Source organism: Coregonus lavaretus (genome assembly GCF_964263955.1).
Source record: "Coregonus lavaretus genome assembly, chromosome: 4".
NCBI classification, from domain to species: Eukaryota; Metazoa; Chordata; class Actinopteri; order Salmoniformes; family Salmonidae; genus Coregonus; species Coregonus lavaretus.
Window position 1 is genome coordinate 38,700,968 of NC_139991.1, and position 18,127 is coordinate 38,719,094.

At 41.6% G+C, this 18,127-nt stretch overlaps 1 protein-coding gene across 2 annotated transcripts in view; it reads right to left on the reverse strand.

Annotated features, from left to right (window-relative positions):
• LOC311128448 (low-density lipoprotein receptor-related protein 4-like) overlaps positions 1–10,832 on the reverse strand; it is a 233,277-nt gene extending 222,445 nt beyond the window's left edge. For both annotated transcript variants that reach the window (XM_084160595.1, XM_084160594.1), the window contains exon 1: positions 10,551–10,832. In XM_084160595.1, coding sequence (XP_084016721.1) covers positions 10,551–10,605 — 55 coding nt within the window. In that variant the 5' untranslated portion in view covers positions 10,606–10,832. The remainder of the gene's footprint in view (positions 1–10,550) is intronic.
• Between the last annotated feature and the right edge of the window lie 7,295 nt (positions 10,833–18,127).

Below are 18,127 nucleotides of genomic sequence, written 5' to 3' on the forward strand. Positions count from 1 at the left end.
TCAATATATACACTACCGTTCAAAAGTTTGGGGTCACTTAGAAATGTCCTTGTTTTCCATGAAAACATACATGAAATGAGTTTGAATAGGAAATATAGCAAAATGCATAGGAAATGTAGTCATTGACAAGGTTAGAAATAATGATTTTTAATTTAAATAATAATGGTGTCCTTCACACAGAATACCAGCTGACTGCTAAATAGTTCTTGCATAGTTTGGAGCTGGGCTTAGGGTCATTGTCCTGTTGTTGGAGGAAATTGGCTCCAATCAAGTGCCGTCCACAGGGTATGGCATGGCGTTGCAAAATGGAGTGATCGCCTTCCTTCTTCAAGATCCCTTTTACCCTTTACAAATCTCCCACTTTACCACCACCAAAGCACCCCCAGACCATCACATTGCCTCCACCATGCTTGACAGATGGCATCAAGCACTCCTCCAGAATCTTTTCATTTGGTCTGCGTCTCACAAATGCTCTTCTTTGTGATCTGAACACCTCAAACTTCAATTTGTCTGTCCACAAAACTTTTTTCCAATCTTCCTCTGTCCAGTGTCTATGTAATTTTGCCCATCTTAATCTTTTCTTTTTATTGGCCAGTCTGAGATATGGCTTTTTCTTTGCAACTCTGCCTAGAAGGTCAGCATCCCGGAGTCGCCTCTTCACTGTTGACGTTGAGACTGGTGTTTTGTGGGTAGTATTTAATGAAGCTGCCAGTTGAGGACCTGTAAGGCGTCTGTTTCTCAAACTAGACGCCCATGGGGCGGCGCACAATTGGCCCAGCGTCGTCCAGGGTAGGGGAGGGAATGGCCGGCAGGGGATGTAGCTCAGTTGGTAGAGCATGGCGTTTGCAACGCCAGGGTTGTGGGTTCGATAAAATAATGTATGTGCTAACTGTAAGTCGCTCTGGATAAGAGCGTCTGCTAAATGACTAAAATGTAAAATGTAAATGTAATGTATTTGTCCTCTTGCTCAGTTGTGCACCGGGGCCTCCCACTCGTCCTTCTATTCTGGTTAGAGACAGTTTGCGCTGTTCTGTGAAGGGAGCAGTACACAGCGTTGTACGAGATCTTCAGTTTAGCCTTCATTTCTCAGAACAAGAATATACTAGCGAGTTTCAGAAGAAAGTTCTTTGTTTCTGGCCATTTTGAGCCTGTAATCGAACACACAATTTTTACATTTATATTTTTAGTGATTTAGCAGACGCTCTTATCCAGAGCGACTTACAGTTAGTGAGTGCATACATTTTCATACTGGCCCCCCATGGGAATCGAACCCACAACCCTGGCGTTGCAAGGGCCATGCTCTACCAACTGAGCTACATGGGGGGCTGATGCTCCAGATACTCAACTAGTCTCAAGAAGGCTAGTCTCAAGAAGGCCAGTTTTTTTGCTTCTTTAATCAGCACAACAGTTTTCAGCTGTGCTAACATAATTGCAAAAGGGTTTTTCTAATGATCAATTAGCCTTTTAAAATAATAAACTTGGATTAGCAAACACAACGTGCCATTGGAACACAGGACTGATGGTTGCTGATAATGGGCCTCTGTACGCCTATGTAGATATTCCATAAAAAAATCTGCCGTTTCCAGCTACAATAGCCATTTACAACATTAAATGTCTACACTGATTACTTATTTCTGATCAATTTGATGTTATTTTAATGGACAAAAAAATTGCTTTTCTTTCGAAAACAAGGACATTTCTAAGTGACCCCAAACTTTTGAACGGTAGTGTACAGTTGTGGTCAAATGTTTTGAGAATGACACAAATACGAATTTTCACAAAGTCTGCTGCCTCAATTTTGATGATGGCAATTTGCATATACTCCAGAATGTCATGAAGAGTGAACAGATGAATTGCAATTAATTGCAAAGTCCCTCTTTGCCATGAAAATGAACTTAATCCCCAAAAAACATTTCCAGCCCTGCCACAAAAGGACCATCTGCCATCATGTCAGTGATTCTCTCATTAACACAGGTGAGTGTTGACAAGGACAAGGCTGGAGATCACTCTGACATGCTGATTGAGTTAGAATAACAGACTGGAAGCTTTAAAAGGAGGGTGGTGCTTCATTGTTCTTGCTCTGTTAACCATGGTTATCTGCAAGGAAACAAGTGCCGTCATCATTGCTTTGCACAAAAAGGGCTTCACAGGCAAGGATATTGCTGCTAGTAAGATTGCACCTAAATCAACCATTTATCGTATCATCAAGAACTTCAAGGAGAGAGGTTCAATTGTTGTGAAGAAGGCGTCAGGGCGCTCAAGAATGTCCAGCAAGCGCCAGGACCATCTCCTAAAGTTGAGTCAGCTGCGGGATCGGGGCACCCCCAGTGCAGAGCTTGCTCAGGAATGGCAACAGGCAGGTGTGAGTGCATCTGCACGCACAGTGAGGCAAATACTTTTGGAGGATGGCCTGGTGTCAAGAAGGGCAGCAAAGAAGCCACTTCTCTCCAGGAAAAACATCAGGGAGAGACTGATATTCTGCAAAAGGTAAAGGGATTGGACTGCTGAGGACTGGGGTAAAGTTATTTCTCTGATGAATCCCCTTTCCGATTGTTTGGTGCATCCGGAAAACACCTTGTCCAGAGAAGAAAAGGTGAGCGCTACCATCAGTCCTGTGTCATGCCAACAGTAAAGCATCCTGAGACCATTCATGTGTGGGGTTGCTTCTCAGCAAAGGGAGTGGGCTCACTCACAATTTTGCCTAAGAACACAGCCATGAATAAAGAATGGTCCCAACACATCCTCCGAGAGCAACTTCTCCCAACCATCCAAGAACAGTTTGGTGACAACCAATGCCTTTTCCAGTATGATGGAGCACCTTGCCATAAGGCAAAAGTGATAACTAATTGGCTCGGGGAACAAAACATCAACATTTTGGGTCCATGGCCAGGAAACTCCCCAGACCTTAATCCCATTGAGAACTTGTGGTCGATCCTCAAGAGGCGGGTGGACAAACAAAAACCCACAAATTCTGACAAACTCCAAGCACTGATTATGCAAGAATGGACTGCCCTCAGTCAGGATGTGGCCCAGAAGTTAATTGACAGCATGCCAGGGCGGATTGCAGAGGTCTTGAAAAAGAAGGGTCAACACTGCAAATATTGACTCTTTGCATAAACTTAATGTAATTGTCAATAAAACCCTTTGACACTTATGGAATGCTTGTAATTATTATTCAGTATACCATAGTAACATCTGACAAAAATATCTCATAACACTGAAGCAGCGAACTTTGTGAAGTCCAATACTTGTGTCATTCTCAAAACTTTTGACCACGACTGTGTGTGTGTGTGTATATATATATATATATATATATATATATATATATATATATATATATATATTCAGAGTCATATTCAAGTAAAGCTTAGAGATGATCTCATGTCAAATGCTGTTGAAGTAATATGGCTACAGGTTCACCTGCCTCACCTAAAGCCCATTCTTGTGGGAAGCTGCTATAGACCACCTAGTGCTAACAGTCAGTGTCTGGATAATACGTGTGAAATGCTTGATAATGTATGTGATATCAACAGAGAGGTATACAGTGGGGAGAACAAGTATTTGATACACTGCCGATTTTGCAGGTTTTCCTACTTACAAAGCATGTAGAGGTCTGTAATTTTTATCATAGGTACACTTCAACTGTGAGAGACGGAATCTAAAACAAAAATCCAGAAAATCACATTGTATGATTTTTAAGTAATGAATTTGCATTTTATTGCATGACATAAGTATTTGATACATCAGAAAAGCAGAACTTAATATTTGGTACAGAAACCTTTGTTTGCAATTACAGAGATCATACGTTTCCTGTAGGTCTTGACCAGGTTTGCACAAAAGCAGTATCCACACCCATCGGATGTAGTGATCGTAATATAGTAGCCATATCTAGGAAAACCAAAGTTCCAAAGGCTGGGCCAAAAATTGTGTATAAGATATCATACAAGAGGATCTGTAGTGATTCCTATGTTCAAGGTTTAAATAATATTTACTGGTCTGTTGTGTATAATGAGGAGCAACCAGACACCACACTTGACGCTTCTTCCAGTTGCTAATAAGCATGCATCCATTAAGAAAATTACTGTAAAAACCGCTAAATCCCTGTGGATTGATGAAGAATAAAAAAAATTGTATGGTTGAGAGGGGCGGGGCAAAAGGAATGGCAAATAAGTCTGGCTGCACAGCCGATTGGCATACGTACTGTAAATTGAGAAATGATCTAACTAATCTGAACAAAAAAAAGGTGAAACTGTACTATGAAACAAAGATAAATTATATAAAGAACGATAGTAAAACTTTGAAGCACCTTAAATGGCAAACTAAGCTCCATCCATTGAGGCTGATGGCGCATCCATTACAAAACCCTCTGATATTGCCAACTAGTTTAATTACTTTTTCATTGGCAAGATTAGCAAATGTAGGCATGACATGCCAACAACAAACTCTGAACCTTCACATCCATGCATAACTGACCAAATTATGAAAGAAAAACATTGTTATTCAAATGATCAAAGCTTGATGATTAGTTGATTATTTGAATCATCTGTGTAGTGCTAGGGTAAATACCAAAATGTGCACCCCTTGGGGTCCCGAGGACAGAATTTGGGAAACCCTGCTTCAGAGAAGTGACCATAAAACATGCCCAGTTCTGAAATTGCTCATTTAATAGGGATGCTTTGTGGCTTAGATTGAAGAGATGGCAAATACGAGTGCTGCTCAGAATTAAGATTCAAAGATGTCTGCAGAAACAACGGGGTGTCAGCTATGACATAGCACCTTGAGTTTGAAAAAAATATATTTTGATTATTGAACTACAGTAAGTGAAGTGGATTTACACCCGGTAACAGAATTACATCATGGGTCCCTGATCTGTACTACACATAAATGCATGATTATGGATATGAATGTCATTCTCCTCATGTTTCACAAGTTTAGACAAGTTTGGACATCACAGCGCAGCACAGCACAGTAGAGTACAGTGCAGTACAATACAGCAGAGCAGGGTAGAGTACAATACAGTAGGGTACAGTAGAGTTCAGTACAGTAGAGTATAGTTCAATACAGTACAATATACTGTACTATTGTACTCTACTCACTGTACAGTACAATCTACTGTGCTCTACTCACTATACTGTCCTATCCTGGTTCGTCTGTGGATGTAAAAAAAATTATTTTCCTGTGAAATTGTAAAAATAATGATAATGCCCTTTTAGTACAAGAGCTGTTTGAAAAGACTGGCTGAAATTTCAGCCTGTTTTGTGGGATGGAGTTTTGGCATGCCTGGCGACAATCACCAGGCGGTATAAGTAAATAGACCAATAACAAAGAGTTCTACACCACTCTGCCAATAACAGCTAGTTTTCAGGTTACATATCCCTTCCATTACGGCTGCATTGGACCTTTAACATCAATGCCAGGGTGGACTGACCAAATTTCAACGTCCATGGACTTCCGATGTCGATCGGTGCTCAGTGGGTGAGGATGCTGGTTACAGTAAATGGAAAGAGAGGGGGCTCATCGGTAGGTGTCAGTAAGAGCTGGAGCTCCATTAACTTGAGAGAGGCAGAGAGAGAGAGATAGATGGGTTGTCCAAAATGACTTTTAACACTCTTGGTTTGACCACCAGATGACAGAAAGAGAAAGAAAACAGTTATGAGCTGAACATAACAGTATGCCCGTGGAAGGGCGGCCAGGAGCAGGTGACCCAACTGTGGTTTGTGACTATTATGACTTCACAGTTTAGCCAATTCAGTTGCAGTAATTCCGTTAATAATTTTTTCGTAATTACGTTACTAATTTGGTAACGGAATTAGGGTTGGGCGGTATGCAGATTTTCATATCGTCATACTGTCCTTCTGTCAACCTGGAATTTATGGTATTATTATTAAACGCAAAAAAGCCCATTGGGAGTCAACCAGAATACTAACAAAATTATCACAAGTAATAGCGAATTTCCATGGAGCCTGCTCGCTAAATATGCTAATGAGCGAGATGAAAATAAACAAACTGCAAAGACAGGCAATCCAGCTCATAAAGTTATACATATATATGTAGGAGCTACTGAATTTCATTTTTGGTGAGTTTGGACATTTACAAACGAATGTGAACGAGAGACGTAGTGCAAATTAACTAAAGTATTTCTGATACTTTTAGGACTTTTTCTGGTAGATGTTTTCTAAGACCACTTTCCCATCTGTTCATTCCAGAAAACAAAGCCTTTAATTATGCGTAATTTTTAAGATGGAAAATGGTTGAAAAATGTATCTATGCCTTAATTTCCCAAAAAACATAGACGCTTAGCTTTCATTTGACACCCAATTTGATATGCTCCTATGAATTTCATATCTTGGTTCTCAAGGTTCCTTCTCGATGGAAATGCCTGGAAGCAAAAGTAATTCCGTTACCCAAGAATAGCAAAGCACCCTTTACTGGTTTAAACAGCTGACCAATCAGCCTGCTACCAACCCTTAGTAAACAAAAAATTATAATTGTGTTTGACTAGATGCAATGCTTTTTCACAGTAAAAAAATGAACAACTGACTTTCAGCACTATTGTAGGGAAGGGCACCTAGGAAGGGCATTCAGCATGTATGGGACTAACGTAAATGACTGATGATTGGCTGAAATAAATTGATAATGAGAAGATTGAGGAAGCTGTTTTGTTACGACTTCAGTGCAGCTTTTGACATTATCAATCATAGTCTGCTGCTGGAAAAATGTGTGTTATGGTTTCACATCTGCTATGTCGTGGATCGAGTGCTACCTATCTAACAGAACAGCGGGTGTTCTTTAATGGAATCCTCTCTAACATAAACCAGGTAGAGTCTGGCATACCTCAAGGCAGCTGTCGTGGCTCCTTACTTTTCTCTATTTTTACTAATTACCTACCGCTAGCACTGAGTAAAGCCAGTGTGTCTGATGACTCAGCATCATACACGTCAGCTACCACAGCAAGTGAAATCACTGCAACACTTAAAGAGCTGCAGTCAGTTTTAGAATGTGTGGCAAGTAACAGCCTAAGCTAGTCCTAAATACACTATATATACACACAAGGTATGTGGACACCCATTCAAATGAGTGGATTCAGCTATTTCAGCCACACCCGTTGCTGACAGGGTGTATAAAATCGAGCACACAGCCATGCAAGCTTCATAGACAAACATTGGCAGTAGAATGACCTTACTGAAGAGATTAGTGACTTTCAACATGGCACCGTCATAGGATGCCACCTTTCCAACAAGTTAGTTCGTCAAATTTCTGCCCTGCTAGAGCTGCCCCGGTCAACTGTAAGTGATGTTATTGTGAAGAGGAAACGTCTAGGAGCAACAACGGCTCAGCTGCGAAGTAGTAGGCCACACAAGCTCACAGAATGGCACCGCCGAGTGCTGAAGCGTGTAAAGATCGTCTGTCCTCGGTTGCAACACTCTCTACCGAGTTCCAAACTGCCTCTGGAAGCAACGTCAGCACAATAACTGTTCATCGGGAGCTTCATGAAATGGGTTTCCTTGGCCGAGCACCCGCACACAAGCCTAAGATCACTGTGCGCAATGCCAAGCGTGGGCTGGAGTGGTGTAAAGCTCACCACCATTGGACTCTGGAGCAGTGAAAACGCGTTCTCTGGATTGATGAATCACGCTTAACCATCTGGCAGTCTGACGGACTAATCTGTGTTTGGCGGATGCCAGGCGAACGCTACCTGCCCCAATGCATAGTGCCAGCTGTAAAGTTTGGTGGAAAAGGAATAATGGTCTGGGGCTGTTTTTCAACATCAGTGCCTGACCTCACTAATGCTCGTGGCTGAATGAAAGCAAGTTCCCGCAGCAATGATCCAACATCTAGTGGAAAGCCTTCCCAGAGGAGTGGAGGCTGTTGTAGCAACGAAAGGAGGACCAACTCCATATTAATGCCCATGATTTTGGAATGAGATAAAAATAATGTTCGACAAGCAGGTGTCTAAATAGTTTTGGATACACTACATGACCAAAAGTAAAATAATTGTATTTGGGATAAAACATTTGCTAAACCCTAAACCTAGGGCTGACCCCCATCTGATTTGCACCTGTCTCAGTGGACTAATCCATTGAGGAGGCCGCGGGATGCCATGGTCCAAGAAGAAGGGGAGTGTGGCTAAGATGCACAAGGCACATCTCTCTCCAGAATGCGCTCTCTCGCCATTTTGTGCGCAATCATTTTTTCATAACTTCATTGTGTGAATTGTTTGATTGTTACTGTCTATCAATTCCCCATTCCATATACTGTATTACGAGTAGTAGCCTACATTTACCGTTAATTCACATAATTTCTAATCTACAATGTTTGTTTGGTTACAGTAATTCCTGTTAATGCATTCAATAAATTATTACAGTCATTTACCGTTGTCATTGTCGGAGTGGACACATTGTTTGCAGAGCTCACAACCTATGCTACACTTATGAGAAACAAGTTTTGGTTTATTTCATTCCATTTACGAGTTTTGTCAATTTATTAATTGCTTTTTGTTTGAAGCGCTCCTGTCAATTTTGAGTAAGGATGGGCACTTGTTTACGCATATAAAAGTAGGCCTAGGATACCTGGCCTGCGTGCAAATGTAGGCCTATAAATGTGCCCATTTGAGGATGTCTGATAGTATCTCAGATTTTCTTAATTCACCACGACTAATGAGCTATGGAACTTCAGGTATTTTTCTTCTGGTTAGGCTATCTTGATCTCTGGCTCCCTTAAGTAATTTGTGTGTCTTAATTATTTAATCAAACAGGATGCTTAAAGCATCAGACAATCTCAGTACATATTGTTTATTTTATTAAAACACATAGGGTGTGGCTATATGGAAAAATACACCTTTGAAAATGTCGACCAATCGATTGGTCGAAAGAAAAGACGACTCTCAGTCTACAAATATTTTTTTTAGTCGGGGACAGCCCTACCTAAACCTCAACTAAATATTGTAATGAATAATGTGGCAATTGAGCAAGTTGAGGAGACTAAACTGCTTGGTGTAACCCTACATTGTAAACTGACATGGTCAAAACATATTGATGAAATGGTAGCTAAGATGGGGGGAGGTCTGTCCGTGATAAAGCGCTGCTCTGCTTTCTTGACATCACACTCAACAAAACAAGTCCTACAGGCCCTAGTTTTATCAAACCTGGACTCCTGCCCAGTCATATGGTCAAGTGGCACAAAGAAAGGCAAACAACAGTTGGCCCAGAACAGAGCAGCACGGTTGCCCCTTAAAATGTACACGAAGAGCTAACATCCATGACATGCATGTAAATCTCTCCTGGCTCAAAGTAGAGGAGAGATTGACTGCATCACTACTTGTCTTTGTGAGAGGTATTGACATGTTGAAAGCACCGAACTGTCTGTTTAAACACCTAACACACAGTTCAGAGACACATACATAACCCACAAGACATAGTCTCTTCACAGTCCCCAAGTCCATAATAGAATCTGGGAAACGGACAGAACTACATAGAGCCATGACTACATGGAACTCTTCCACATCAAGTAACTCAAGCGAGCAGTAAAATCAAATTACACACACACACACATTGTAATATTGGTGTATTGTAAATATTATATTGTACATTTGTAATAATAGAGTAATAATGTAATAAATGTTTTGTATGATGAATTGTTTTTTTTTTTTATGATGTAGGCCTAATTGTTTTAATCCTGTTTGGACCCCAGGAAGAGTAGCTGCCGCCTTGGCAGCAGTTTATGGGGATCCTAATAAATATAAATACAAATACATGATGTTCTGTAGAAGGTTTACTATGATACATCATAAATATGGCCCTCATCCACACATCCACAGTCATGTGATTTGTATGCGGCTGAATGCACGTGTAGAAGGTATAAGCTTCTGCTGTTTTAAATAGCGGCTGTCCGGAAGCGAAGGCGAGTTGTAGACGTGCACACTCGCGCTAAATTAAACCTGTGCCGAGGATGAGTAGGTCCGTGCCAAGGATTTCATCTTTGCTCAAGTATAGGCTAGTGGCAATGTGTAAACCGACAACAAAAATTTGGACAGACTGTAAACAATGCGAGTGATGCAGAAAAAGGTCTGCAATAGCCTATAGTAGGCTATTTATTGGTAATTCAAAAACAAAGCAAGCAAATATCACTATTCCACCAGTGGCCTAAAACGTATGTATTTGCCTTAGGCATGTTTAGTGTAATTACAGTGTAGATAGGCTTCACATTGTTAGGCTATAGAAGGCTACTGTGATGGCTGATTGACGGACCTATCAGTCTTTGTGCAATGAGATCCATTATTCGGATTGTATATTGATAGGGCTGCATCATGTCACATAAAAAAAGTTATCCCCAGCATTATTTATGCAAAACATAAACTTTTGTTGTTATGAACCTCATGCGTATTTCAAAGCAATGGACTAGAATTGAGGGCTGAAAAAAAAATTACGACACGGTTGTTTGGATATCATAACATTCACTCTTCGAATCAGGCTCCCGCAGACAGAAATTAAACAGTGGATCCAAGATTCGAGGACGTTTTTGACGAGGTGACATGTTAAAATGCAACTTACCTTGACTGCGAAGAAATAAAGTTATCATGCTACACAGCACCACAGAGACCTGCATCTTTGATCCCTTTCTCTCGCTCGCTCTCGGTCTGTCTTTTTCTCTCTTATTTGCTGCAAATATTTCGGTATTATCGATATATCAAAGAAGAGCCATCAAATAAACAAAGACTGGACTCATAACTATATTCATAGCATGGCTGTATTTCGGTCTTTATTCCCTGTTGATACGACGAGCCAAAGTTAAAGTTTCGCTCTGTGCCCCGGCATACACGCTCTTCAACATGTTGTGCTGTGCTCTGGATCCGATGCTGGAGTGATCAGAAGGAGCAGTGGACTGTACCAAACGCAAAAAGGGGAGGTTCAGCTAGAACGCGCACCGTTTCGTGAGGAAAAACGGACAAGCTAGTGTATTTTACTTTGATATAAGATATACATTCACTTGAACAACCGTATTTTGGTGTGTGAGTCCTCATTAATGCAACTTTGTTCCCTAAGCGAACACTATATTGTTGCAAATCACCCAGTGATTTGGAGTTTGTATTGCCCTTGGTTTCTCCTCGTTGTGTCATTTCTAAAGTTACAATGTATTTTTAAAGGTTGGTGGTCAGCAAATCAGTGTGCTTTCAAGTAACCCCCGAAAAGAACTGGACGCATGGGTAGACTAACTGTGCATGTTTCTCTCGGTTGAAAATGCAGACTAAAACTTGAGGCTATGGGAAATCTGGCCCGCTTCCACTTCGATGTTGCCAAAAGGATTGCAACCCCAAAATGGTCAGGAACCGGTAGGCTCTACGAAGTTTGGAAGTCATATGCAGCGTGTTGCAATACCATGCACACAGTGTTTAGTATGAATGGAATTTAGCAGTTCATCCCGGAAGGCAAAAGCAGCATGCCTAGGCTATAAACTCAACTCCATGTTGAAGGAAGTTTACCATGAACTCTATTGAGTCGAGCAGTGACGAGGGTTTGTGGAATTCATATGGAGCCAGATAGCTGTCAAAAGGTTGAACGTACATATCTTTAGGATCGCAAGAAAATCCTAATGTACATTGTTAGGATCCTAAGAAAAGCCATGCGTGAAACAAGAAATGTAACCGTTAAATTAGATCTGTAAACGTACAAACCCTAGTTACGACTATGAATGAACATTTACACGTTCAATTCTTACTTTACATCTCCCTTTACTTGGTTACAGATCTTTTTATATGTACAAACTTTTGTCAGGAATGTGGCATCTGCAAAGGACATGAACCGAACATAGCTAGTCAAAGTTAGCTAGTCAATCAAGCAACTCTAGCCCAGATGTTAGAGTTGCTTTGCAGCTTCCGGTTTAATTTCCAAAATAAAAGTCTAGAGCTTGTTTTAGAACGGCATTCGATAACGACATTATACCAGTAGATGGCGTAGTATAGGCTTGGGCCTTCAGCAAATTACTTGTGTGAGAATGATACTATAAAGACAAAGAGCCTTGTCTAGAATAACCGCCTGAGCTGCAAAATAGAACATAAATATGATTTATTCTAGGCCTATTCCACTATCTAAATATGCCATGTTGTGTTATTTAATGGCCATATAATTGAATAATTTGTTTTTATAGCCGTGTGGGGCTACTGTGGTGATCATGTAACCTAATGAATCACACTTTTAGGCTAAAGAACTTTGGAGGATTTAGATCATTTTGAATACACACATGGATAAGACTATTCTATTCTCTTTGATTTAGTTCCTATTGCAACTCAGACAAATTATAGAATGGATGACATACTGACTGACTGAACTGAATGAAGGATGAATTAAATGTTCAAATATGTTGGAATAATGAGTTGCATGTATCATGCATGCTCTGCACTTTATTTGGCTAGTAGGCAAATAGGCCTACAGAAGGGTATAATGACTCTATGGTTGCATGACTCCAGAAGGGCATCTTCTGAAGCTGAGGGGTGCTTTTCCGAAGGCACGTGGTGCTGCATAAAGATCACAAGCTCTTCCACTGGGCAGCAGTGTCACGATGGAGGGAATAGCCTATATGGAGACTACCTAAGACCACTGCAACAGAGTTATTGTAAAGCGTGGGAATAAGCTTATGCCAGACTTAGCCTACGTTTAAACTCGCCCTTGTTCATTTCAAAGTCCATATGTTCATGACCCGATTCATATACACTACAGGTCAAAAGTTTTAGAACACCTACTCATTCAAGGGTTTTTCTTTATTTTTACTATTTTCTACATTGTAGAATAAAAGTGAAGACTTCAAAACTATGAAATAACAGATATGGAATCATGTAGTAACCAAAAAAGTGTTAAACAAATCAAAATATATTTTATGTTTGAGATTCTTCAAATAGCCACCCTTTGCCTTGATGACAGCTTTGCAAATGCTTGGCATTCTCTCGCTGTATGCTCCCCCTACCTTGTCACACAACTGATTGGCTCAAACGCATTAAGAAGGAAAGAAATTCCACAAATTAACTTTTAACAAGGCACACCTGTTAATTGAAGTGCATTCCAGGTGACTACCTCATGAAGCTGGTTGAGAGAATGCCAAGAGTTTGCAAAGCTGTCATCAAGGCAAGGGATGGCTATTTGAAGAATCTCAAATATAAAACGCTTTTTGGGTTACTACATGATTCCATATGTGTTATTTCATTGTTTTGATGTCTTCACTATTATTCTACAATGTAGAAAATAGTAAAAACTAAGAAAAACCCTTGAATGAGTAGGTGTTCTAAAACTTTTGACCGGTAGTGTAAACCGGTAGTGTAAACTAAGATGGCAACTCAGCGCGAATGCGCGTGTGCCAATTGAATCTCAGATTCATAGGGTAAGCGTTAGGCCTGGCTACAGCAATCGGTAGGTTTGCACTATATAAATGATATACAGTGAGGGAGAAAAGTATTTGATCCTGCTGATTTTGTACGTTTGCCCACTGACAAAGAAATGATCAGTCTATAATTTTAATGGTAGGTTTATTTGAACAGTGAGAGACAGAATAACAACAAAAAAATCCAGAAAAACGCATGTCAAAAATGTTCTAAATTGATTTGCATTTTAATGAGGGAAATAAGTATTTGACCCCCTCTCAATCAGAAAGATTTCTGGCTCCCAGGTGTCTTTTATACAGGTATCGAGCTGAGATTAGGAGCACACTCTTAAAGGGAGTGCTCCTAATCTCAGGTTGTTACCTGTATAAAAGACACCTGTCCACAGAAGCAATCAATCAATCCGATTCCCAACTCTCCACCATGGCCAAGACCAAAGAGCTCTCCAAGGATGTCAGGGACAAGATTGTAGACCTACACAAGGCTGGAATGGGCTACAAGACCATCGCCAAGCAGCTTGGTGAGAAGGTGACAACAGTTGGTGCGATTATTCGCAAATGGAAGAAACACAAAAGACCTGTCAATCTCCCTCGGCCTGGGGCTCCATGCAAGATCTCACCTCGTGGAGTTGCAATGATCATGAGAACGGTGAGGAATCAGCCCAGAACTACACGGGAGGATCTTGTCAATGATCTCAAGGCAGCTGGGACCATAGTCACCAAGAAAAAAATTGGTAACACACTACGCCGTGAAGGACTGAAATCCTGCAGCGCCCGCAATGTCCCCCTGCTCAAGAAAGTACATATACAGGGCCGTCTGAAGTTTGCCAATGAACATCTGAATGATTCAGAGGAGAACTGGGTGAAAGTGTTGTGGTCAGATGAGACCAAAATCGAGCTCTTTGGCATCAACTCAACTTTCCGTGTTTTTAGGAGGAGGAATGCTGCCTATGACCCCAAGAACACCATCCCCACCGTCAAACATGGAGGTGGAAACATTATGCTTTGGAGGGGGGGGGGGTTTCTGCTAAGGGGACAGGATAACTTCACCGCATCAAAGGGACAATGGACGGGGCCATGTACCGTCAAATCTTGGGTGAGAACCTCCTTCCCTCAGCCAGGGCATTGAAAATGGGTCGTGGATGGGTATTCCAGCATGACAATGACCCAAAACACACGGCGAAGGCAACAAAGGAGTTGCTCAAGAAGAAGCACATTAAGGTCCTTGAGTGGCCTTGCCAGTCTCCAGACCTTAATCCCATAGAAAAAACCAATGATGTATACACTGAGTGTACAAAAGATTAAGAACACCTTCCTAATATTGAGTTTGGATTTGGCTTCACACCAATCAAATCACACCAAAGCAAAACGTGATTGTTAGCTTCTGGTCTGTGTCCTGCAGTAGCTAGCTATGGATGGAGATGGGGATCTAGAGTTTCTAGTTCAAAACGATTTAGTAAAATTGTCATTTGAGAAGCCACTGAAAATCAAGGAGAATGGGAGGCAGACTCCAAAATTGTGCAGGGGAGAATAGCACTGGATGGGACACCATTTTTCAACACTGAGAATTACAATAGGACCGACCGGCTAGCTGGGAGTGGTAGGCTAAAGATGCTGTTTTTCTGGCCATGCCTTCTATTTGACAAGAGCACATGTTTGCTCAACAACCCTTGGACCACCACTGGTTTTTCTGATCTTGCAAACCTGGGCAGGTCCCTTGACGGACATGGAAAATCTAAAAATAACATTATGGCGAGCCTGAAACTAAAACTCTTTGGTCGAGTCCGGATCAACAAGGTTTTCGACCAGGCCGCAGTGATCAGTGTCCAGAGGCACAAGGAACAGGTGAAGAAACATTCTGTTTATCTCACATAATATCATTTTAAAGTATGCATTAAGGTGTCTGTAATGTAATAAACGTGACAAAAACAAATGTAGACATTAATAAATGCATTTCTATAGCTTCCAAAATACTTTTTGCACTGGTGGGGGAGTGCCAAGATGAAGGCGCAGTGGCTTCAAAACAGCACGTACCAAACATTTTCTAGGAATCTCTTATTAGGCTACTGACCAGTTACAGACGGCGGTGCCTTCTCCATAAATAGAAAATATTAATTTACCACACGCATGCATCTGCTTCACTTTTCATAGGTGGTGCGTAATAGGCTCAGCCTAACTACCATGCAACATTTTCCATGAACGTCGCTTCATCACCATTCGGATGAATGCCAATGTTCTGATTCTAGATCCAGATTATCTCGGCCCTGCGCTTCAGATTATTTGAATAACTGTAACAAAGACAGTACAGTATGAAGATAGGCAGAAATGGCCTCTCCAATAGAAATCCCCGATCACACTTGTCATGACGACGTTGGCTAGCTAAGCTCATGCGCAGAAACACGTCATCGGGTCTAACGGTCATCTCACGTCAAACTGCGCATGTGCAGGCTGTCAAATCAAAGGCACTCCTTCGATATAACTTGGTTGTTAAACATACGAATACTGAGCAACGTAATTACTATTTGTGTCAAAAAACCCACTTCACATATCCTGAACCTCCCCTTATGATGGTGTCACACACACACACACACACGCACACACACACACACACACACACAAACACATGCACACACACCACAACAAACTCTGTGTCACATCTTCCAGACCCACCAGATAGGGCTCCTATTAGACACCTTTTGGCCATAGAGACATATGGTAAGGAAAGAATGGCCGGTGGCAGAGGAAATGTGTGTGTGTGTGTGTTACAGTGCCTTCATTAAGTATTCATTCCCCTTGACTTATTCCACATTTTGTTGTGTTACAGCCTGAATTCAAAATTGATTAAATATATTTTTTCTCACCCATCTACACACAATACCCCACAATGACAAAGTGAAAACATGTTTCTAGAAATGTTTGCAAAATGTACTGTAGTAGTAGGACAGCTGTGGGTTACAAAAGAAAATAAAGAAACAGGGAATGTAGTCTAATGACCACCAGTATTAGCATGCTCACGATGTGACCGCAGACAAGACACACCATAATGAACGTTGGCCGTGCATAGTAACTCACCTGTTGGTGTCGATTTAACATGTAGAATCGTCAGGAAATGAAAATAAAATGAAGGTCAATGTTCTATGGTCAGAGGCGATAGGACGGCCACCCACTGCTTTTAACTGTTCATCAGCACGTACTGTTTTGTCTTTAACTTCCACAGTTAGTCAGCGTACAGATGTAGTATCTTAATTTGATCACCCTGTTGCAGGAAAACAGTATATACACTATGAGAAGAGCAGCCTGCTGGTGTTAGTGGGTGGAAAGGGACATTCACCTGATTAAGGAGGGATATCGCACACGGCACAAATGATTGTCTAGTCCAGCAGGTGCCCTATACCTGCCCCCAGAGGGGAGTAGTTCAGAGTCGAGGTGCAGGGGGTGACTTGGGTCTGAAATTGTTTTCTGAGCCTTGATGAGGGTCCTAACCTTGAAGATTTCATCCAAGCCTGTCGTCTGTTTGACTCCAAGTACCTTGCTTGCTGTGGTGATAATCTTTCTCAGCATGCTATTTTGGTTAAAATACTCTCAATGAAAGATTTGTAAAACAGAGTCAGTATAGTACAGTCAACATGGAAGGATATCCATGACAAGAAACAGGTGCAAAGAGAGTTTGTTATAGCTGTATGACTTCTTTGTCGTGTTTAGAGGGCTGGTGTGTAATAGAGATATGACCTCTACACCGACTTGCAAAAGTACATTCCTCCCTCGGGTCGGCTATTAACACAGGAGCTTATTCATTTCCTGGGCCTGAGCAGAGAGGTAGCTAACGTAAATAAGACTGCACGCACGCACACACACACACTGGAATTGCTGAAAGTTGATTAGCACTAAATTGTAGTGTTTCTTTGTTTTCAATTCTTACTAGTCTAAAGTGTAATAACACCTTTATTGAATGATAGTCGAGAACATGTTCTAATTTGCCATATACCTGATGAAAAAGAGTGCCACCAACTGGTGTTCAACTCAGAGAGGTGCCAGTTTAGAATAGAGACAATCAACACCAGTGTCCAGTGAGGAATAATGACATAACAGGAGACATACTCAAGTCACTCATTTATTACCTTAAAACACACACACACACAGCATTGAACAGTAGATAGCGATGGTGATAATGGTAAAGGTGTAGTAGAAGTGGTAGTGATAGTGGTATTCTATTGATAAGAAAGAGAAAGAATACACAGGCTGTAATTACAGTGATTACTAAAGCAGTCTAGACGTGTATGCTAATGATGTAGCAGCGATGTACATAAGGTGCTAGCGGCAGGTAGCTTAGTAGGTAAGAGCGTTGTGCCAGTAACCGAAAGGTCGCTGGTTCTAATCCCCGAGCCGACTAGGTGAAAAATCTGTGGATGTGCCCTTAAGCAAGGCACTTAACCCTAATAGCTCCTGTAAGTCGCTCCTCCGCACACTCCACTGGCTTCCAGTTGAAGCTCGCATCTGCTACAAGACCATGGTGCTTGCCTACGGAGCTGTGAGGGGAACGGCACCTCCGTACCTTCAGGCTCTGATCAGTCCCTACACCCAAACGAGGGCATTGCGTTCATCAACCTCTGGCCTGCTGGCCCCACCACCTCTGCGGAAGCACAGTTCCCGCTCAGCCCAGTCAAAGCTATTCGCTGCTCTGGCACCCCAATGGTGGAACAAGCTCCCTCATGACGCCAGGACAGCAGAGTCACTCACCACCTTCCGGAGACACTTGAAACCC